This window comes from Dromiciops gliroides, chromosome 3, assembly GCF_019393635.1.
Source record: "Dromiciops gliroides isolate mDroGli1 chromosome 3, mDroGli1.pri, whole genome shotgun sequence".
Taxonomy (NCBI): Eukaryota; Metazoa; Chordata; class Mammalia; order Microbiotheria; family Microbiotheriidae; genus Dromiciops; species Dromiciops gliroides.
The window spans coordinates 89,923,427-89,947,233 of record NC_057863.1 but is presented as its reverse complement, the minus strand read 5'-3'; the positions used below and the strand labels follow the sequence as shown (position 1 = coordinate 89,947,233).

General features: G+C 38.2%; 1 protein-coding gene across 1 annotated transcript in view; it reads left to right on the top strand.

Moving 5' to 3' along the window:
- Positions 1-23,807, top strand: part of LOC122747176 (aldehyde oxidase 2-like) — a 154,754-nt gene that overhangs the window by 80,917 nt on the left and 50,030 nt on the right. Inside the window, exons 30-36 of the mRNA XM_043993364.1 lie at positions 1,614-1,742; positions 3,252-3,326; positions 5,369-5,421; positions 10,327-10,441; positions 19,215-19,280; positions 19,385-19,573; positions 21,622-21,789. Coding sequence (XP_043849299.1) covers positions 1,614-1,742; positions 3,252-3,326; positions 5,369-5,421; positions 10,327-10,441; positions 19,215-19,280; positions 19,385-19,573; positions 21,622-21,789 — 795 coding nt within the window. The remainder of the gene's footprint in view (positions 1-1,613; positions 1,743-3,251; positions 3,327-5,368; positions 5,422-10,326; positions 10,442-19,214; positions 19,281-19,384; positions 19,574-21,621; positions 21,790-23,807) is intronic.

Below are 23,807 nucleotides of genomic sequence, written 5' to 3'. Positions count from 1 at the left end.
TAGGTACGAGAATCTAGCATAAGTTATCCATTAACTGGGGTCTAACTCCCTTTTGAAGCTAATATCTGAATTAAAGCTTGGGTCTTAGGTTTTTCTGTTAACCCTTTTTTTCCTCCTACATCACTATAGCCTGTAGGATCAAATATAAACTCCTGCTTCTGGAATTTAGAGTTCTTCCCAACCTGGTTTTTTTCTATCTCTCTAGTCTTCTTTCATATTATTCTCTTGCATACATTCTGTCATCTAGCCATACAGATCTCCTGGCTATTTCTCACAGAGGCTCCATCTATCTCCCATCTCCATGGCTTTGAACTAGCCATCCCCTATCCCTATAATGCTCTCTCAACTCTGCCTCTGCCTCAGTTTCCCTCAAGACTAAGCTTAAATCAACCAATTAATGTGTAAATAGATATATAATATGTTCATAAATCTTAAATAAATTCATCTGAAGGATGCCTCCCCTGGTCCTCCCAGCTACTGATACCTTTCCATCCAAAAATGCCTTATATTTACTTTTTTATGGTTCTTGGATAGACCTATATGTGTACATGGTATCTGACAGTAATTTCCTTGAAGTGACAGACTATTTTGCTTTTCTCTTTATATCCCCATTATGTAGCTCAGTGTCTGACACATAGTAGTGTGATGTTGAAAAATAATTACTATAGACACAAGTTTGGGGTAGGCGTATTATTAATTTATCAATATTATAACAGTAAAGGATTGACCATGTGTTTCCCTAACATCTCATGGTCCCAGACCTCATGGTAGAGAAGACAGAAAGCTTCTGCATGCCAGTTAGTACAAGCAGGAGAAAAGCTCCCAAAAGACAGACCCCTGTGCTCTCCCAGAGAGACAGCATGGGGTCCCAAGGAGACCAGAGAGAGAGTGAGAGATAGAGACCTTGTGGTCTCAAGAGAGCCAAGAGAGACAACATGGCTACCTGTCCAGGTTTTTTTAATCCCTTTTCGATAAGAGGCCGATTTGTTATACATCAAACAAATCTAATTGGTTAGCATTCTTCAAATCTATTGGTTGACATGACTTGAAGGTGGTCTATATTAAAATGAACTCTAAAGATGACATCAGGGAAAGAAATGCAAAAAACCCCTCACTTAACTTGCTTTGGGCAAAGTCCATTATCTACCAATCAGTCCTCCAGAAATCTAGACAAAAGAATCACTATTCCTTTTGTTCCCTTGGGTTTGTCCCAGAGGAGATTTTTTTTTTTGCTGGGCAATGGGGGTTAAGTGACTTGCCCAGGGTCACACAGCTAGTAAGTGTCAAGTGTCTGAGGCCAGATTTGAACTCAGGTACTCCTGAATCCAGGGCTGGTGCTTTATCTACTGTGCCACCTAGCCACCCCCCAGATGAGATTTGATGAAATACTCTCTAGGAGAACTCAACTTTCTGGAGTAGGAGGGAGAAAGAACTGATCCCTGGGTCCCCCAAGAAATTGAATATTAATAATTATTTTCTCACAGTAGGTCCTTAATAAATGCTTGTCAGTTTATTGAGTAATGATAGCATTGTATAAATAAATACAATTGTTTTTTTAATATTGACTATTCATCACAAATCTTACTCATTGAAAATGTTTATTTTTCTGATAGATTGCCAGCCGTGAATTAAAGATACCAATGTCGTATATGCACTTCTGTGAAACAAATACAGCCACAGTGCCTAACACTATCGCTACTGCTGCATCCATTGGTGCTGATGTCAACGGGAAGGCCGTGCAGGTTACAGATATTACCATTTTTCCCCTGTGAAATTTTTCTTTGTGCCTTCCCTTTAGCTAATCTTGGGTAAGTAGAGTAGCTTAAAGTCTAAAGATTTGTTGCCAACCACAATAGCATGTAAAAGGTGGTTAGTATCAGTCCTAGAATTAACATCTAAGAGAAACTACTTTCAAGCCTTGGTGAATGAAAAAGAGAAGTGGAAAGGGGATATTTAGTGAAAGAACAAAAGACTTAGAGGGACAAAATAGCAGTGTTGAAGTATTTCAAAGGTTATCACAAGGAAGAGGGCTAAAGACTTGTTAGCCCCAAAGGACAGAATTTAAAACAATAGGTGTAAATTGCAAAGACACAATTTGAGACTTGATGTCAGTGTAGGGGGGGAGCCATACAATGAAACATACATGGTCCCTTCTGGTGAACCACCTGGGCTCTGGTCCCATGTTAAGATATTTGTGACTAGTAGCTCTAACATGGTCCTTTAGTCCTCTATAGGTCTTCAAAGGCCAGATGATCACTCATTGACTGTTTTACAGAGGAGATTTTTGTTCAGGGATGGCTTCAATTAGATGACTCTGAGACTCTGTGTCTTAAGGTGTTCTTCAAAATGAAAGCTGAAAGGAACTAAAAACCTTTGAGATCTACCTTTCACCAAGACTGGGCCCAATAGAGAACCAACTCAAAGCATGTTGGAATGATGAGAACAAGCAAAGACCTAATCTGTTTGACAGAGTTCAGAGTTTGCAGTGAATAAGAGAAGTCAATGATCAGTGCCCATTTGGGGATTCTTATTGGAAGCAGTAATATCCACTACATTTGATATTACTACATACAGTCTGATAGAAAATGTAACATGTTCTTCATTCTTCATCTCATATCTACAGCAAATGCCTCCATCAGTGACTAAAGCCAGCAAGAATAAGACATTGATACCATTGTAGATCTGAAGGATAACATGTATTAGCAGTAAGATAGTTAGTATTACAGGGGAAATGTGATTAAATATAGGAAGGTTTGATCCATGAGAAGTAGGAGATAATGCTAGGGATAGTGGAATGGAAAGAGGTAAAAGAAAGTACAGACACAAAAAAATGGAGGAAGAGAAAGCAAAAGCTTGAGGGTTTTCAAAGTAGAACTTGAACGCAAGGATATAAGTGAAGGTACATTTGTAAAGGGATTAAGCAAGAAAGAAAAGAATGGTAGTCTACTGTAGTGGATAGAACTCTAGACTTGAAGTCAGGAAAATCTGGGTCCAAATTCCACCTCAGAAACTTTCTAGCTGTGTAATCCTGGACAAGTCATTCTCTGAGTCCCAACTTCATCTACAAAATAAAGACATTAAACTCAATGATTTCTAAGGTCCCATCTAAATCTGTTCTTATGTAAAAAGTCCCTAGGGGTAACGAATTATACCACCAAATAAATATGAATTAACTTTAACTGGTTTTTCATTTAAAGTTAAATGAATTCATGTTTTTCCAATATGATTTTTCACAACTTTACTCCCATAAGAATGCCTGTCAGATTCTCCTGAAACGCCTTGAACCTATCATTAAGAAAAATCCTGAAGGCACGTGGGAAGAGTGGGTAAGTGCTTCATCCCCCTTTACTTCTGAGAATAAGAAATCAATCCAGGGAGACTGATACAGATTTCTGTTTACTTAGAGAAGTGGGTCCAATACTGGGAGAAGACAACTTTTCTAATATGAGAAATGCTGAGTGCCCTATTCTCTTTCCCCAGCTGGGCTCTCAATGGAAGGATTTTATAGAATGCCCCTAAAATGTATTTATACTTGAAAAAAGTATTTATCTGTACACATCTGGGGAAGAGAAGAACATAACTTGCAAGAATACAAGCAAAATATGTACCTTTGCAAACTCACTTACCTAACCTGCTTTAATAAAAAGGAAAGCTAAAACCAAAATAAAAATTGGTTGCTTGGGGGCGAAGAGGAGAGAGATAAAAAGTTTAATTAATCAGTGAAAAAACTGATATCTTAGTTTTGTATCTAATTTCATCAGAGCAAACACATTCTCCTCCCAAGAGCTCCCCACCCAAAAATGTCTAACACCTAGAAAATGTAAGCATAATTAGCTCATGAATTATATTATGTATGTCAAGCCTAATTGATAAGACTCTATCCTACTTTAGTCTCCAGAACTCAGACTTCTGAAATGATGTGTCAGAGTAGAAAGGAAGCCTTATAATAGGTCCTCTCTTACAGGAATGAGAGAGAGTGAGAGAGAGACAGAAAGAGAGAGAGAGACATATCTGTGTATATATACACATAAGTATGTGCATACACACATATAGATATATATGTATGTGTATCTAGTGTGTGTGTGTGTGTGTGTGTGTGTGTGTGTGTATCTACTGAGGGCTGCCAACCCTTGAGGAAGCAAAGGGAGGTCAAAGGATGCCTGAGGTACCTTATGAGGTCTCTGCTAACGTCATCTCATATTTCTTTCGACTAGCCTGGAACCTAAGCACCGTTTCTAAAATTGCTTCTCTGGGAAAACACATACTGAGATATGATTTTAGACATTAGGAAAAAGTTCTCTATCTTTCCCCAACCTCAAAAAAAGCCACTGACGTTTTTTTTGGCAAGAAGGAGATTCTCTGGCTTTACCCCAAATAGTACATGGCCTGCTTTTCTTGATAGGACAAGAAGTTGAACATGGTCATTTTATGAGAAAAACTATCTCATTGAGCTCTGGTGATAGAAATACAAAAGTGAAAGAGTCTTTAACCTCAAAGTATTTACATTCTAATGACAAAACACACATATAGATGTGCAGTCTCCAGGGAGGGTTATTTTGGTTTTAAAAATCAGAGAATTGTACATTTCTGTTTGGTTTTATTTTTAGACATATATGTCCAATTATATGTCCTAAAAACCAAAACATGTGTAACAAAAGTTCACTGTTTCTTATAAAAATCTCTGTGAACAATCAAATTCACAATAAAAAATAACATTTACCAATACCAAGGTGGGGAGGGAAGAAGGGAGGGAGGGAGGAAGGAAAGAAGGAAGGAGGGAGGGAGGGAGGAAGGAAAGAAGGAAGGAGGGAGGGAGGGAGGAAGGAAAGAAGGAGGGAGGGAGGGAGGAAGGAAGGAAGGAGGGAGGGAGGGAGGGAGGGGGGAGGGAGGGAGGAAGGAAGGAAGGAAGGAAAGAAAGTCACAGAGTTGGTGAGTGGAACTACAGAGGGGTATATTAACACCCTCTCCAGAAGCAAAGGCAGTATTGATTTGAGAATCATTCCAGAATTGGATAAGGGAGTGGGGCAGAGGGAGATTAGGGAACAGGCATACAAGCAGCAGGAGCAAGAAGGTGGTCAACTAGGAAGCATGAAGCATGGCTGGGGTCAGCTAGTTATCGTGGGCCATGGGAGGTACTTACCTAATTAGAACTACACAGGCCCCAAAGCAGGAGCTCCAGAGTGGAAAGAGTTAATTAAGTACCTACCTGCCTAGTCTCTAGACTGGAGGATGAAGTGTCAGGACCTCCCAGGTTCAATAACCTCCCATATTCCCAGGTGCACAGAGTCACTCATACCATGGGCATGGGGCCTTGCAAGTTTTTGTTTCCCCCAGCAATTTATCTTGAATAAATATGCCCATTCTGTAGGTTGAAGCAGCATTTGAAAAAAGAATCAGCCTTTCAGCTACAGGATATTTCAGGTAAACAAAGTTTTCTTTTTCTTTTCTTTTCTTTCTTTCTTTCTTTTTTTTTTTTTTTGGTAAGTTTCAGGACTATGACTATCTGGAGATGCCACTTGACTTCTGAGTCCATTTCCTATCTGTAAGATATGGAGCATTAGCCTTGGTCAACAGTTCTCAAACTTTTTGGTGGTCTCAGGACCCCTTTGCATTTTTAAAAATTATCTAGGGCCCAGAAGAGCTTTTGTTCATTTGGGTTATATTGGTTAATATCTGCAATATTAGAAATTAAAACTGATAATTTTGAAAATATTTATCATTAATTAATGTTAAAATAACAGTTGTAAACCCATTATATCTTAAAGAACATTTTAGGGAAAATAATTTTTTATATTTTCCCAAAAATGTAAAAATATGTTTTTATTTTCCCAAATGAAAAGTGAGAAAAATAGCATAGTTTTATGTATTTTTTCAAATCTCCTTAATATCTGTCTTAACAGCTGGATTCTCATATCTACTTTTACATTCAATATGTTGTGATATTTTGTTTCAACTGATTTATATGAAGAAAATATGGCCTCACACAGATATGTAACTAGAAAGAGGAGCAGTATTTTCGTAGGCAAATATTGTCTTAATATTATGGAAAAAAATTTTCCACAAAGACCCTACCCCCAAAAGTCCAAGAACCACATTTTGAAAACTGCTGATCACCAAGGTGCTATACAATTTGGTAGTTTAGTGGAAAGAGCTTAGAATTTGTGAGTCCAAAGAGAAGAATCTAGGTTTGGGTCCTGTCTCTGATGCTTAATATGTCAGGTTAACCAAGTCACTGATTCTCGAGAGATTAATTTCCTCATCCATTATAGGGTTCTTGGGGGACTCAGATCAGATATATGTAAAAATATTAAATCAGAGTGCTGGATTTGGATCTTATGTTTCAATCCTAGCTCTGCCATTTAACTTGTGACCTCAGGTGAGTCACTTAGACAACCTGGGACTCAGTTTCTTCATATATAAAATGAAGGGATTAAATTAGATGATCTTTAAGGTCCCTTCTAAATCTAAAACTACAGACTCATAAAACTTTGTATAATGGAAACTGTTATAAATAATCCCAGGCTGGCTTGGTAACATATCCTGTGAAAAATAAAGACTGACAGTTATAGAACCCCATTAGGCAAGAATTGCTATATTTGATTATTTCACTGCATTTTTTTTATTGCAATTGTATCTTTGCTGAATAGTAAGAAGATAGGATATTTAGTAATAACCTATTAGCATGCCCAGTCACAGTTATTTTTTAAAATACTTTTATTTTTTTATAATTACATATAAAAACAATTTTTGACTTTCTTTCTTTACAATTTTGAGTTCTAAATTCTTTCCCACCCTCCCTCCTTTCCCCACCTCATTGAGAAGGTAAGCAATTTGATAAAGGTTATAAATGGGCAGTCATGCAAAATATATTTCCATATCAGTCATGTGTCACACAGTTATTTATCAGGAACTTGAACCCATGTCTTGGGACTTGAAGTCTAGCATTATTTCCACCAATCTTTCTGAGTCTCAGTTTCTTCATCCATAATATGGAGATAATAATATACTTCCTGTCCTCACAGCACTGTTAAGGAGGAAAATACTTTGTAAATCCTAAAGTGATATGTGGGTTAGGGGAAATAGGGGACAGCTAGGTGGTGCAGTGGATAAAGCACCAGCCCTGGATTCAAGAGTACCTGAGTTCAAATCTGGCCTCAGACACTTGACACTTACTAGCTGTGTGACCCTGGGCAAGTCACTTAACCCCCATTGCCCAGCAAAAAATAAAATAAAATAAAATAAAATAAAATAAAATAAAAAGGGATTAGGGGAAATAGGGGAAAGTTTAGGTCTCTAGGATGAATATGATTAAAATCTAGACAAGTCCGACACCAGGCTGAAGAATACCTGAAACAATGCAGGATCCACTCAGTCTTACTTGATCATGATATCAACAGAGCCACCAATAAGCATTCATTGTGTCTCCTGTGTACCAGGGCACTGTGCTTGATATAGAATATAAAGACAAAAATGAAAGTCCCTAATACCAAGGAACTTGCATTCTATTAAGGGAGATAACATACATATAACATGTATTTACAGAACAAATAAATACAAAATAGATATAAAGGAGTTAGGGAGGGCAATCACTCCCAGTTGGGAGATCAGGAAAGGCGGCATCCTGTAGAAGAGGGCACTTGAAGGAAGTGAGTGTTTTTGTGAAGCAGGGGTGAGGAAGGAATGGGGCGGGGGGAGCAACCAGTGAAAAAGGCACCAAGACAGCAAATAGAATGCAGAAAATCCAACTTCTTGTGGAGGTAGAAATGACAAAGTTTGACAATGGATTGGATTTGTAAGATGAGGGAGAGTGGGGAGATGAGAAAAATGTTGAAGTGATGGAACTGGAAGACTAAAAGAATAGTGGTGTACGCTCTCTCTCTCTCTCCCTCTCTCTCTCTCTGGTTCTGGGTAAGTCATTTAACTGCCTCAGTTTCTTCATCTGTAAAATGAGCTGGAGAAGGAAATGACAAACCACTCCAGTATCTTTGACAAGAAAACTCCAAATGGGGTCAAGAAGAATCAGACACAACTGAAAAATTACTAAACAACAACTGTAGAAGTAAGGAAGTTTGGTAGACGGGGTAAACTTGGGGGGAAAGATGTGGCATGTTTTAATTCCATCAAATTTGAGGTGTCTTGGAGGCATACAGTTTGAAATGTTCAACAGGCTATTAGTGAAGGGAGATATCATGGTATTGTGACAGAACACTAGATTTGGAGTCAGAAGACCTGAGTTCTAATCTCTACTTTCCCTTTACTACTTACTTAATCTGACCTTGGGCAAGTCATTTAACCTCTCTGGTCCTCTGTTTCCTCATCTGTAAAATGATGCAATTGAACTAAATGACCTCTAAGGTCCCTTCCAACTATAAATCTATGGTTCAATGGTTTTGGGGACTGGAGTTCAGGAAACATTAGAGCTGGCTCTATAGATCTGTGAGTCATCTTCATGGAGATGATCATTTATATATGAGAGCTGATGAAGTAAGAGGGAGAGAAGAAGGAAGAAGGAAGAAAAAAAGGGGAAAGGCAAGAAGGGAGGGAAGGAGGGAGAGAAGGAAGGAGGCAGAGAAGGAGGGAGGGAGGAAGAAGGGAGGGAAAGAGGGAAGAAGGAAGGAAGGGAAGGGGGGAGGAAGGAGGGAAGAAGGAAGGAAGAAAGGGAGTAAAGGAAGAAGGAAGGAAGGAAGGAAGGAAGGAAGGAAGGAAGGAAGGAAGGAAGGAAGGAAGGAAGGAAGGAAGGAAGGAAGGAAGGAAGGAAGGAAGTCAGCCAGCCAGCCAGCCAGCCAGCCAGCCAGCCAGTCAGCCAGCCAGCCAGCCAGTCAGCCAGCCAGCCAGCCAGCCAGCCAGTCAGCCAGCCAGCCCCGGAGTCATGCCTTGGAATACCCCGACAAGGGATAGCTAGGTGGCGCAGTGGATAAAGCACCGGCCCTGGATTCAGGAGGACCTGAATTAAAATCTGGCCTCAGACACTTGACACTTACTAGCTGTGTGATCCTGAGCAAGTCACTTAACCCTTATTGCCCTGCAAAAAAAAAAGGAATACCCCCACAGTTGGAACATGATATAGATAATAATCTATCACAGGAGACTGTAGAGTAATTAGACTGGTAGGTGGAGAACCATAAATGTAGTATCACAAAAACCCAGAGAATAGAAAATATCTTGGACAATAAAATATGTAAGATTGCTCCAAATCACTAATGAATATGAGAAATGCACATCAAAGCATTTCTGAAGTTTCACCCAGAAAATTGGCAAAGATGACAAAAAAATGAAAACAGTGAATGTCAGAGAGACTACAGAAAAACTGGCATCCTAGTAATTGTTGATGAAGCTATGAATTGTTCCAACTATTCTAGAAGGCAATTTAGAATTATATCTTTCAGAGTTATAAAAATATCTTTATCCTTTTATTCAGAGATCCTGCTGTTAGACACAGACCACAAGGAGGACAAAGACAGAAAGGGCTCATACACACCAAAATATTCATAATTATACTTTTTTGTTAGTAAAAAACTGGAAACAGAATAGATGCTCATGAAATTAAAGTAGATAAATAAGTTGTAGTAGATAAATACAACAGAATATTACTGTGTCATAAGAAATAATGGTTATGAAGAATTCAGAGAAACATAAAACATGAACTGATGCGGAATGAAGTAAGCAGTAAGGAAATGATATACACAATGGCTACAAAGAATCAATTGCTAAATTATTAGCATGAACATCCACATTTCAGAAATCAGCAAATGCTACAAATGAGAGCTTGATTTATTGTTTTGTTGATTGTCTAGACTTAAGAAAGTGTTGGAGAAAATGTTAATAATGCAGATTAAAATGAAAACTGTGTGCACATTATTTTGGAGAGTTGGTTGTTAAGTATTTATCAGCACACCTACATTATTTTGGAAAGATGGTTGCTAAACATTTACCAGTATACTTCTGACAACAATGGAAATGGAAATAACAAAAAATGAAACAAAAAAGAGGTGTAATTTTAATGACCAGGAAGCTTATCCTTGGGAAAGAGTTGAGAAAGCACAGCCCTCTCTCTTCTTTGCTAAGGTCAGGGACTATGGGTATTGAGAACTGTATAAACTGTCAGATTCAATTGATGTGTTAATTTTACTAAACTTTTTTTTTCTCTTTCTTTTTTGATTCTTTGTTATCAGGGATAACTCACTAAGTGGATAGAAAAGAGAAATTACAATTCTCAGTTGTAAATGAAAGTAATATTGAAAATATATCAATAAAAGGCTTAAAAATGTAAATGATATGTTATTTTCACACTAAAGCTAATGTCACAAGCTTTATTGCTTCCACCAGAGGCTATAAGGCGAACATGGACTGGGAGAAAGGGGAAGGAGACCCATTTCCATACTATGTTGATGGAGCTGCCTGTTCTGAAGTTGAAATTGACTGCTTGACTGGAGCTCATAAGGTTACTACAGTTTTCACAACTCATCAAATTTTGTTTCCTTTGATTGTTTTAAGAACTTTTCTGTCTTTTATTGAGGAAATTCATAGTATATTAATTTATTGAAATGATAAGACCAAGATCCTTTCAGTTACACAGGAATGTGTAGATGTCTATTTCTCCCCTAAATTTCCATATATGCTATTCCAAATTCAAATTTTAGTGCATACTATAGTCTTCACTGTTTTGGGGGGAAAAACATTAAACATCAACTGTGTGCATATTTTACTCCAGGAAACTAAAAACAAATTCCCCAAAAGCTATTCTGTTCCTAGAGAAAGGGGAAACTCAAGAAACACTTAAGAAAGCAATAGCTCCCCTATTGGCCTATTGAACATTTCAAATTGGATGCCTCAGAGACATCTCAGATTTAATGGAATTAAAACTTGACACATCTTTCCCCCAAAACTTACCCCTCTACCAAACTTCCCTACTTCTGTTGTTGTTGTTAAAGCATGTGTACATTTGTTTTTTTTTTTGTTTTTTTGTTTTTTGTTTTGCCGGGCAATGGGGGTTAAGTGATTTGCCCAGGGTCACACAGCTAGTGTCAAGTGTCTGAAGCCAGATCTGAACTCAGGTCCTCCTGAATCCAGGGCCAGTGCTCTATCCACTGCACCACCTAGCTGCCCCTTGTACATTTGTTTTTGTTGTTAAAGCACGTGTACATTTTTTTTGAGAGATAGTGGTGGTAGTTGTTTTTTATCCTTCATTCTCAAAGTGGACCATGACATTGGGAGATGATTTCATGACTTACCATGAATTGGATTTAAGTGAGGGAAGGCTGTGCAGGATGACTGGAGATGGCCCTGGGTGTTTGAGGCAATCAGGGTTAAGTGACTTGCTCAGGGGTCACACAGCTAGTGAGTGTCTAGTCCAAATTTGGATTCAGGTCCTCCTGACTCCAGGGCCAGTGCTCTATCCACTGAGCCACCTAGCTGCCCCTTGAGATGGCTGTTAAATATTTACCATCGGGGCAGCTAGATGGCGCAGTGGTTAAGGCACCGGCCCTGGATTCAGGAGGACCTGAGTTCAAATCCGGCCTCAGACACTTGACACTTACTAGCTGGGTGACCCTGGGCAAGTCACTTAACCCCCATTGCCTAAAAAAAAAAAAAAATATTTACCATCATACCTCTAACTATAACAATGGCCAAAAAGCTGGACCCTGGGGAAGAGTTGAGAAAGGGTACCCCTCTCCCTTCTTTTGCAAAGGAGAGGGACTATGGGTTTCAAATATCATATATATGTGTGTGTGTGTGTGTGTGTGTGTGTGTGTGTGTGTGTGTGTGTGTGTGTGTGTGTGTACACACTTTTAAAGAATAGGTAAGATAAAGCACTGGCCCTGGATTCAGAAGGATCTAAGTTCAAATCTGGCCTCAGACACTTGACACTTACTAGCTGTGTGACCCTGGGCAAGTCACTTAACCCTCATTGCCCTGCAAAAAAATTTTAAAAAGAAAAAAAAGAATAGGTAAGCAACTTAGTAAATGACCTTAAGTGTTCTGAAATGATATGTCTGCAAATATCCTTTCCAAAGACCCTTGTGGGGAATTTTTCGTTAAAAAAATTTTTTTTTATTTTTTTGGCAAATGTTTTTAGTTATATACACAGACATGTATATACCATTATACACAAATATAATTAAATAGAAAAACATAAAGTAATAATTTTTACAAGAAGTTTTTTTCAGTGGAACAATGTTTTAAATTGGAAATTCAGCTGACCAAGATTTCAGTGGGGTTTTCTAACTTTACTGTGGTGTTTTGCTATGGGCCATTCATAATGCTGTTATAAAACAAAGCTAACTGTTGACTGCCAAAGTGAAGTACTTTAGGGTTCTGTGATTTCTTCAGTGTAAAAAGACCATCCACTGATGCAGATCACAATTCCTTCATAACCTTGACAGTTACTGTAACCAAAAAAAGTCATCATCCTGTGGCCAAGACAGTAATGAGCCTTTCCAAATCTAGGGAGACTGACTAGTCCTTGAAAAAGAGACATACCAGGGGCGGCTAGGTGGTGCAGTGGATAAAGCACCGGCCCTGGATTCAGGTGTACCTGAGTTCAAATCCGGCCTCAGACACTTGACACTTACTAGCTGTGTGACCCTGGGCAAGTCACTTAACCCCCATTGCCCTGTGCAAAAAAAAAAAAAAAGAAAGAAAAAGAAAAAGAGACATACCAGGTCTGTATTGGAAGCCTTTCCTTACTGTTAGAGACTACCAGAGCTTATACCTCACCGGCATAGCCTCCAAGAACACAACTTTATCTCCATGCCACCATGAAACATCAGAGTTGGACTTTAATGGGGATTATCAGTATTTAGCAAAAAAAAAATTTTTTCCCGATTTCACAAATGAATACTAAGAAGCTTTAGACCTCTAACATTAGATGAAATCTTGGAACAGAATCTGCTATGGAAATCACACAGGTTCCACTGGTATCCAGGCAATGTCCAGAGAACAAGAGGAAGGTTCCCAGGACATCGAGTGGACAGATTTATAGAAGGCAATTATGGAATTGTGGTAGATTTATAGAAGAATATGGATAAGAGTTACACAGGCTGGGCAGGAATGAATTAGATGTAACCTGCACTGCAGAAGGGCGTACCCATGTTAATGAGCCACGGCAGTCCAGAAGATGCTCTTACTTGTTCTTGTTTAGCAGGTTACAGTGTGCTATAGAAAAATGGAAACCCAAATTATAATTCCTGCCAAGGTCATCTTGAGACAACTTCCCTCAAAAAGAAATGGTCGGGGGCGGCTAGGTGGCGCAGTGGATAAAGCACCGGCCCTGGATTCAGGAGTACCTGAGTTCAAATCCAGTCTCAGACACTTGACACTTACTAGCTGTGTGACCCTGGGCAAGTCACTTAACCCCCATTGCCCCGCAAAAAAAAAAAAAAAAAAAAAAAAAGAAATGGTCCAGGGGGCAGCTAGATGGCGCAGTGGATAAAGCACCAGCCCTGGATTCAGAAAGACCCGAGTTCAAATCTGGCCTCAGACACTTGACACTTATAAGCTGTGTGACCTTGGGCAAGTCACTTAACCTTCATTGCCCTTCCCTTCCCCCCCCCCAAAAAAAAACAAAGAATGGTCCAGATGAAACCTATCTTCTTCTTCTTCCTCTTGACAGAAAAGTAGGGAACTAGGATGGCAGAATGTTGTACTCATCAGGTGTGGTCCCTATATTGGTTGTTTTTGCTTAACTGTCTTACTTTATTATAAGGTGAAAGGAGGATTCAAACAAGGGAGTGTGGTCAGAGGAAAAGATGGTGTATTCAAAAGTGGAAATGATATAAAAATGAAGTGTCCAAAAAAATTCATTTTTTTAAAAAAAGAAAAAAGATCCATATTGAGGATATTAAAGCATCTTTCAAGTATTTCTGTATTTTGATGGATCTGTAATTTCATCAAAGGGGGGACAGCTTCCAACTATACAGATTATAACTCACCACACTTTTTCATTCTGTTAATTCTTGCCGATGTCTTTCCATAAATCATCCAGAAAGAGTATACCCAATGTGCTATGGACTTTCCTCTAGAATCTAGTCTATGCCTTCCAATGATAGAACATTAGCTACTCCTTGCTCTCATTAGGTGTCACAACTTTTTTAGCCATCTATCTTTCTGACAGCATCCTTTATATAGGATATTATATTGTTGCCTGTTCATACTTGCCATACAGCTCTCCATTGCCCTTTCAGTGAACTTCAACCTTAATTATTTTGGAACTGTGGTATTCCATGGTTTGCAGTCATATAAGATGATCAGAAGAATATCTATATTAAAAAGATAAGCCTTTGTTTAAAAGAAAAGCTTCAGGTCATTTAAAAACAGTTTCCTAAAACTGGGACACTGATCCACTATTGGTGGAGTTGTGAAAAGATCCAACCATTCTGGAGAGCAATTTAGAACTGTGCCCAAAGGGCTGTAGAACTGTGCATACCCTTTGATCTAGCAATATCACTGCTAGGTTTGTATCCCAAAGGCATCCAAAAAAAAAGAGAAAAGGACATTTTTTATAAAAATATTTATAGCAGCTCTTTTTTTGTGGTGGCTAAGAATTGGAAATCAAAGGAATGCTCATCAATGGGAGAATGGCTAAACTAGCTGTAGTACATTATTGTAATGGAATATTATTGTGCTATAAGAAATGACAAGCAGGATGATTTCAGAAAGGTCTGGAGAGACTTGTATGAATTGATGTATAGAGAAGTGGGCAGAACCAAGAGAACATTGTGCACAGAGAAAGCAATATTGTTTGATGAAGACCTGTGAATGACTTAACTACTCTCAACAATACAATGATCCAACACAATCCCAAAAGACTAATGATGAAGCATACTATCCACCTCCAAAGAAAGAACTGATATTGATTGATCACAGACTGAAGCATGCTATTTTTCACTTTCTTTTTTTTCTTTTATTTGAGTCTTCTTATACAAAATGACTAATATGGCCCAATTGCACATGTATAATCTATATGTGATTTCTTACTGCCTGGGGCGGGGGGAGAGGGATAGTATTTGGAACTCAAAACTTTCAAAATGTTTATTTTTTTAAATAGAAAAAAAAAAAGAAAATAGCAGGAAAAAACTAGTTTCCTAAAAGCAATACAACCCTCTTTCCTACTATTCAACTCTGGACTCAGTTCATTGTCCATCCATGGTACTTATCCAAGATATAGAGATTACTAGAGTAGCTATATGGCTTGTACAAGCAATAGCATATCATAATCGTTACAATAGGCACCCTTCATCTACTTAGTTTTCCCCTGGAATATAGGCTGAACTCTTAAGTTATTAATTTCATTTAGAAGGCTCTGCAGTGTTCCAGGAATTGATACAATCATTAGACCATTTACAAAGAAGAGCATTTGGAAGAGCTCATTATCTATTGGGAATCCTTCCCTTTGGACTCTGTGTTATGTATGCATCTTCTATGACAGCAGCAAACACTCTTGGCAAACTGTTTTATAGCTTATTTAATCAGAGGGTCATTGAGCAAGATTATATTTATTATCACATCTCTTAAGGAATCTTATATGGTTTTGTTATTTGCATTGGAGATACCTTGTTGAAGAAGAGCCTTTAAGGCAGGATTTTTCTACTGAATCAAGTACTTTTTCATAGACAACAAATAATAAGCTGAGTGGGATCGTATGTTCTTGGCACTTTTTAATCAATTACAGGATTGAAAAAATGTTGTCTGCCACAGAATTTTTTTTTTTTTGTAAAAGGCTGCCTGTTCCTTCCTTTTATCTTCATTAAGGATGACCTCAATGTATGTGCAGATTATTCTCAAAGATTTTGTAACAATGTGAAAGTAAGCATATGAGTTAGTAATTTGGGATATTTTCTCAATCTCTTTTTTTTTATTGATAGGTACTTTTCTCTTCCCCTCCCCCAATAATTTGGTGATCTTCCTCTTCTAAATATCTTGTGAATCAATCCCTCATTGCTTTCAAAACTGCAGTGCCTATAGTAGCATGAGCCTTCTCTGTGAACACCTCCCTGTTCTTATCATCCTTCCTCTCCTTAATGCCATTCCAACTTTCTCTGGCAATATACCAGGGACTATAACAGAGTCTCAGTATGATAGTTCTACTTTCATTGATGTAAAAAAAGTTTGTTTAAGATAATCTTTACATACCTTTTCTGTTTTTCATCCCTTGGTCATCTCAGAGTTTATCCTTAAATGCCCTGGGTATAGTCTGGCTTTGTGGAGACTTTGCTGAGATTTTTGTAAACTTGCTTTTCTTCCTACTGTTTCCTACTGTTTTATGAGGAAGTACTACTCATAATTTTCCATCATATATCTCCATGAGATTTTACAAATTAGTTCATATTTTTAGCCAGTGTTATTCTTGGCAGCCATCTCTCTTTCTCTCTCCTTGGCAAAGAGATCAGAGTGTTGGCTGAAATAAATTAGGAGATCTTTCATTCTCTTCACTGGATTATTAGTTTATATCAGTTAAGTTTTGGGGTTTTGTTTTTTCTTTAGAAAATCATAAGTCTGTCAGTGTCTGTTCTTTTATCCATTAAATTAATATATTTTCAACATCAATGGCTTATTTTAATTAGTCAAGTTAGAGTTGTTTTGATTGTATGCCATATCTCATTTTTATTATTTCTTCAAATATGCGATTCTTTGCTCCAAAAAATTAGTGGTCTGACTATACAAATTCATCTCACAATTTAGGTTCCAGCCTTTCCTGAACCCCCTAGCTACAGGTGATTTCTCCTCCCTCATACCTCCCACAGTCCTTTGTCTCAACCTCTTACTTGTATCATTTATCACATTCTACCTTGTATAATATTTATTTATAAGTCTTATTCCTTCTATTATACTGTAAACTTTTTGTGTTATTTCATTTTTTTGTTTTCACATATACTAGGCAATTAATGTTAATTGAAGTGATTTGAATTAGTAACAGTGTCAGTCATCCTAACTTATTGATATGTATGTATATTCACAATTACCAAAGTTTTTGAGGTGGCCAGCCCCAGTGAAGGTCAATCTGAACCCATAAGTTTCCAAATAACTTCAGTAGGGGGGCAGCTAGGTGGCGCAGTGGATAAAGCGTCGGCCCTGGATTCCAGAGTACCTGAGTTCAAATCCGGCCTCAGACACTTGACACTTACTAGCTGTGTGACCCTGGGCAAGTCACTCAGTCCCCATTGCCCCGCAAAAAACAAAAACAAAAAACAAAAAACAAAAAAACAAATAACTTCAATAGAATAACTCCATGAGGCCCCCTGCAAGATCATCCCTTAGATGTGGCTGCTTTGCTAGACTACTCAAGGAGGCACAAAAACACAGTCATTATATAAATAATATTGTCTGATTTCCTATTGTTTTCCCAGGATAACTAGGCCTACATAATAGTTATCCCTTCCACATCAAGACTTTCCCCATTGAGGTTTCAATATATATCAGGTTGGCATAAGAAATTAAATGGGAATTTGGGGGGAGTTTTGAGGAAGCTGCAGACAGCATGCAAAGGCCAGCAGATGACACAGAAAAAGTTTAGAAGCTCAGAAATGCATAAAATATATCCATAGGATTATATAACACCAACATATTTTATCTCTTATTATCATAATAATTCAGACTTCTTCTCTGGTATGGAAGGAGGGTCAAAAAAATTGATGCAGATTTTCCAGATCTAAGGGGAGCACCATGCTCCTAACCCCTGGGATGTAGAAGGGATAACTGTACATCATCCTGATATTTTGACATATGAAGAGAGTGTGAGCAGACTGCAAAACACCAAAAAATAATGAATTATAGATGTCATCACAGAAATGTCTAACTGGAAAAGCAAGTGATAACTAATGGACAGCCTATATTTTCCACTGCAATCCACATGTTGAGAGAATAATGCAATGAGGGTCCCAAACACACTGATTGGATCCCTCTATTGTGAACTTATAGTAGGACATGGATAGGGATTGTACAGATATGCATGAATGGCAACTGATGAGATCAACGATCCACTTTTGATTATTTTTCTGTGATTACAATCTTGAATCAATCCAACAACAGTCATGTATTAAGCACCTATTATGGTGGTAAGCTGGTGGCAGTACCAGGCACTGGTGGTAGAAAGACAAGAAAAATCAAACCATCTCTGTTCTCTGGGACCTTACATTCTTACATCCTTGACCAATTTTGGTCATTTCCAGCACTCTCATGGATTTTTTTTCCAACCAACTTCCGTAATTTACTCTATTCCCAGACATTTGGTCATGCACTCTCATCAACTTCCACATTCTTTTTTTGGGGGGGTGGAGGGGGGCAATGAGGGTTAAGTGACTTGCCTAGGGTCACACAGCTAGTGTCAAGTGTCTGAGGCCAGATTTGAACTCAGGTCTTCCTGAATCCAGGGCCAGTGCTTTATCCACTGTGCCACCTAGCTGCCTCCCACATTCTTGTAATTATATACATTAAATTGACCAAAAAATCACTTTCAAATTATCTTTACCCAAAGTTTTATACTATCATTTTTCTGCTTAAAACGTTTGTTAGGGCAACTAAGTGGCGCAGTGGATAGAGCACCAGCCCTGGAGTCAGGAGGAACTAAGTTCAAATCCAGCCTCAGACACTTGACACTTACAAGCTGTGTGACCTTGGGCAAGTCACTTAACCCCAATTGCCTCACCAAAAAACAAAACCAAAAAAACCAAAAAAACCTTTTGCTAATTGTTACTGCTTGCTGTTCCAACCTACTATCCACTCCCATTCAATTCAACAAAATTGTATTAAATATTTATTCCGTACAAAGCACTGTGATAGTACCTAGAGGAGACATGGAGACAAATAAGGTCCCTTAATGGACCTTAGATTACTCCTGGATGCCTTACCGTCTAGTTATTTTGAAAAACAGCGTGTTATGAATAAGGTCCCCATTTTTAAGGCTCACTTTGGGGACAGTCTACATCTCCTTATAGGAGAACAGAGCATCAAATCCAAAAACATGGCCATTAATTTTGACTTTAGGCTTAACCTCTATTGGAGTGGGGGTTTTCAGTTCTTTTCATGGACAAAGCAAGTGAGCAGTTATTAAGCATTTATCATGTGCCAAGCACTGTGCTAAGTGCTAGGGACACAAAACCAAGAAAACAGTAAAATGGAATGTCTTCAGAGCCTGACTTGGGGAGGAAGGGGGGCTTCTTCAAAGAACAGTATTGTCTAAAAAATGTTTTAAATATGTCTTTTGATTTTTTTTCTAGAACATAAGAACTGACATAGTCATGGACGCAAGTTGTAGCATAAATCCAGCCATAGATATAGGACAGGTAGGTACTAATGTATTTAGATCTGTAAGTTAACTTGAAAGTGATTGTGGCTGTGACTGTTCTCAACATATTGTTTTAAACACCTTGAAATTGTCCCTTTGCAGATTGAAGGCTCATTCGTTCAGGGCTTGGGACTTTATACAATAGAAGAACTGAAATATTCTCCTGAAGGAGTATTACATTCTCAGGGCCCCGATGAGTATAAAATCCCTACAGTCACGGACGTCCCAGAGGAACTTAATGTTTCCTTACTGACATCATCACAGAACCCAATGGCGATCTATTCATCTAAAGTAAGCACCCATGACATGTTCTAAGAAGCAATGGAGGGGCAGCTAGGTGGTGCAGTGGATAGAGCACCAGCCCTGGAGTCAGGAGGACCCGAGTTGAAATCCGGCCTCAGACACTTAACACTTCCTAGCTGTGTGACCCTGGGCAAGTCACTTAACCCCAATTGCCTCACTAAAAAAAACCAAAAAACAAAAAAGAAGCAATGGAAAGTGTGGCTAAGGTAGTGTAGGGATGATGGTTGGAGGCCAAAATATAATATGAAAATCAGTTGTTATCAGGTCCATAGTTTTATAGGATATTGGGGCTGGGACCTTAGAAAGCATATATCCCAACACCCTCTTTTTATAGGCACTATAAACTAGGACCTAGATTGGTTAAATGACATAAACCTGATCATTGGCACAACCATGGTGCTGGGATCTTCAAGGCCCCAAATTCCATAAAGCCTTGCTTTTGTGAATAATTTTCAAAGGTTAACTGGAGGCCCTTGCTTCTTCTCATAGGAAACTGAGTAATAGAGAGTTAGGTAGGTTTTTCTTCAAAATGGATAAGTTCATGATGATCCCTAAGAAAATAAAGTAAAGGTTTAATATCTGCAATGTACAGATTGCAAATTAGGTTACAATGAACCCTCATTCAGAGCAGAAGCTATACTTAGGGTTTTGTATGTATGTGTGTATATGGCCTCCCAATTCCCCTTACTTTGCAAATCCAAAAGCAGGTGGCAATATATGAGACCACAGGAATCTTATGCTTCCTAAATATCTTCTCACTTTCAGTATATCAATTTTCCCCATACATGGGGTATTAAGGTAATAGAAGTTCTGAAAGGAAGGAAGAAAGATTTGGCCTTTGAATTCTTATGTAGCCTGGTGGGTTAGAAGACTGCAAGAGGGGCAGCTAGGTGGCGCAGTGGATAGAGCACCAGCCCTGGAGTCAGGAGGACCTGAGTTCAAATCCGGCCTCAGACACTTAACACTTACTAGCTGTGTGACCCTGGGCAAGTCACTTAACCCCAATTGCCTCACTAAAAAAAAAAAAAAAAAAAAAAGAAGACTTTGCAAGGCAGAAAGCATGAAATAAAATACTTGTCATATAACCATATAGTCAACTCAAGAAGCCAGTCATTATGTGCATATTATAATCCAGGATCATAGACAAAGAGCTGGCAAGGATCTCTGGAGATCATCTAGGCCAGCCCTTCATTTTACAGGTGAGGAAACTGAGGCCAACAAGCTAAGTGATGTTGCCCAAGGTCAGGAAGTGTCATAGGAGAGATTTGAGCTCAGGTCCTCTGATTCCAAAGAGAGTCTTCTTTCCACCATACCACATAACACACCAATTTGTATTTATCTAACACATTGAGGTTTACAAAGTGCTTTCCTCACAATAACGCTGTAGTTAAGCAGCACAGAAATTTTGTGATCCCCATTTTATAGATAAGGAAACTGAGGCTTAGGGAGATAAAGTTGGTCACCCAGCTATTAATAGGTAGGGAACCAGAGTACAAGTTTTCTGACACCTAGGACTCCCTCTTCCATTACACCACACACTCCATTTCATTTTGTTTTTAGCATGTTAATTTTTACAAGGTGTTCAAGGAAGAAAGAGAAACCATATGCTATTCTATCATGTTTAAATTCTAATCTCATTGTACCTGCCAATAGTTAGATATGGTATGGACCTATCAAGAAAATAGGTTGTCATCCCTTACATGGCCCCTAGGGTTATGTACATTTAGACTATATCATATGCTATGGTAGATTTCCTTTCTTTCCTTTCACAAATGAATGGACTCTATCCCTCCCTTCAACCCTGCTTACTTAGATAGCACCTATTCCTTAGCTTACTGGTATTTCACCAAGGACAGAATCATGATCATTCTAACATGGGAGGTGTGAACTAAAGCAATTGGGACTTCTTAAAGATATATTAATTTCTCAAGAGAAATGTAATTATTTAAGTATGAAAATAACATTTTATAAAAATGTAATTGTAAATTTTTTTAATGTAATTATAAAGAAATTTCTAAATTTCTCCTTTCACACAGGGCCTAGGTGAGTCAGGTATGTTCCTGGGATGTTCTGTGTTCTTTGCTATAAGTGATGCCGTGACAGCAGCTCGCAAAGAAAGGGGCTTAACAGAAGACTTTATGCTGAACAGCCCAGCAACTCCAGAACGAATTCGAATGGCCTGTACAGACAGGTTCACGGAGATGGTATGCAATTATTTTTCCCCCTTCTATAACATTGGGGTTTTATTTTACTGTTTCCTAACATAAATAAGAAACATTTTTTCCCATCTCTATAGCATATCCTAAAAACAAATGAATGCATAATGAAGACATTCTTGATTAAATTTCAACATGACTAAATAGTCTATGCTGGAATGTAGTAGGATGGGATTGCAAATGGAAAGATCTAGAACTTCTACCCTTCCTGTCTTTGTTTTTGTTTTTTGCAAGGCAAAGAGGGTTAAGTGACTTGCCCAGGGTCACACAGCTAGTAAGTATCAAGTGTCTGAAGCCAGATTTGAACTCAGGTCCTCCTGAATCCAGGGCCAGTGCTTTATCCATTGTGCCACCTAGCTGTCCCCCTTCCTGTCTTGTTTTAATGCTATTTATAAGAGGCCAGGTTACAATAACATAATGATAATAGCTAGCATTTATTCAGCACTCTAAGGATTACCAAGTGTTTTCCATACATTATCTCATTTGATCCACACAATAACCCTTTACAGTAGGTGCTATTATCACGACCACCCCTATTTTATAGACAAGGAAACTGAGGCTGAGAGATGCCAAATCACTTGACCAGGGTTAAGGCATCTAAGGCAAGATTCAAAGTGAAGCCCAACGTATCATTCAGTGTCCAAGATTGAAGTACTTTAGAAACAATAAAAGTAGACTGGTCATTCTAATTTCATCTAACACCAGGAGGCTGGCCTCTATGTTACCTGCTTTAATACAAGAACAGCATGGTAAAGTAGATAGAGCATTGACTCTAGCTCAGGAAGACCTGGGTTCAAATCTCATCTCTGATGTTTGCTGCCCATACGTTGGTTTCTCTAGAGATATTCCATTTGCTTTCCCATCCTCCAAATTTTAAACTTTTTCAATATCAATTCTTAGTCCTTTCATTTATTATTTTTTATGCTTTATTACTAACATTTTAAGGCATCAAAGATGATCATACCTCTTTTTGGTAGGAGTATTTCTAATGTCTCTCCATTATACATATTAGCTCATGATTTCAAGTAGATTTTTATCATATCAAGGAAAAATCTTTCCATTCCTATATACTAGTGTTTTTTAACATAAACGAATGCTGTATTTTATCTAAAGCCCTCTTAGCATCTCATGACATCTTTATTGTTGATGTATGTTAATTGGTTTCCCAGCATTAAATCATCCTTGAATTACAGTTATAAATCCTACCTGATCACAATGTATGTTTTTAATGTACATTTTATTTATGAATATTTTGTTTAAACTTTTGGTATTGATATTCATTAATGATATTGACCTAGGGGCAGCTAGGTGGCACAGTGGATAGAGCACCAGCCCTGGAGTCAGGAGTACCTGAGTTCAAATCCGACCTCAGACACTTAGCACTCACTAGCTGTGTGACCCTGGGCAAGTCACTTAACCCCAATTGCCTCACTAAAAAAAAAATATATATATATATATATATTATATTGGCCTATAATTTTTTCTCTACCTCATCCCTATCCATTGTAGAGATTAAAATACTATTTTCTTCATAGAAGGAAATGGCTAGCCCAAGAGTTCTGTTCTTTAAAAAATATATCATATAGGAATGATTTCGTCTTTGAACATTTGGTAGAATCCATCTGGGAATCCATCTGGGAATCCATCTAATCACTTTTGTGCAGCAGAGCTCTCTAATGGCCTATCTGGTTTACCTTTTTTGGTATTTGTCTACTTAGAGTATCTGCTTATTGATTTATTATGAGAGGGATTGAGGAAGTGAACAAGCATTTATTAAGTACTTACTATGTTCCAGGCACTGTGCTAAGTGCTTTACAATTATTTCATTTGATCCTACAACTCTAGGAAGTAGATGGTATCATTATCCCCACTTAACAGTTGAGGAAACTAAGAAAAACAGAGCTAAGTGGGGCAGCTAGGTGGCTCAGTGAATAGAGCACCGGCCCTGGAGTCAGGAGTACCTGAGTTCAAATCCGGCCTCAAACACTTAACACTTACTAGCTGTG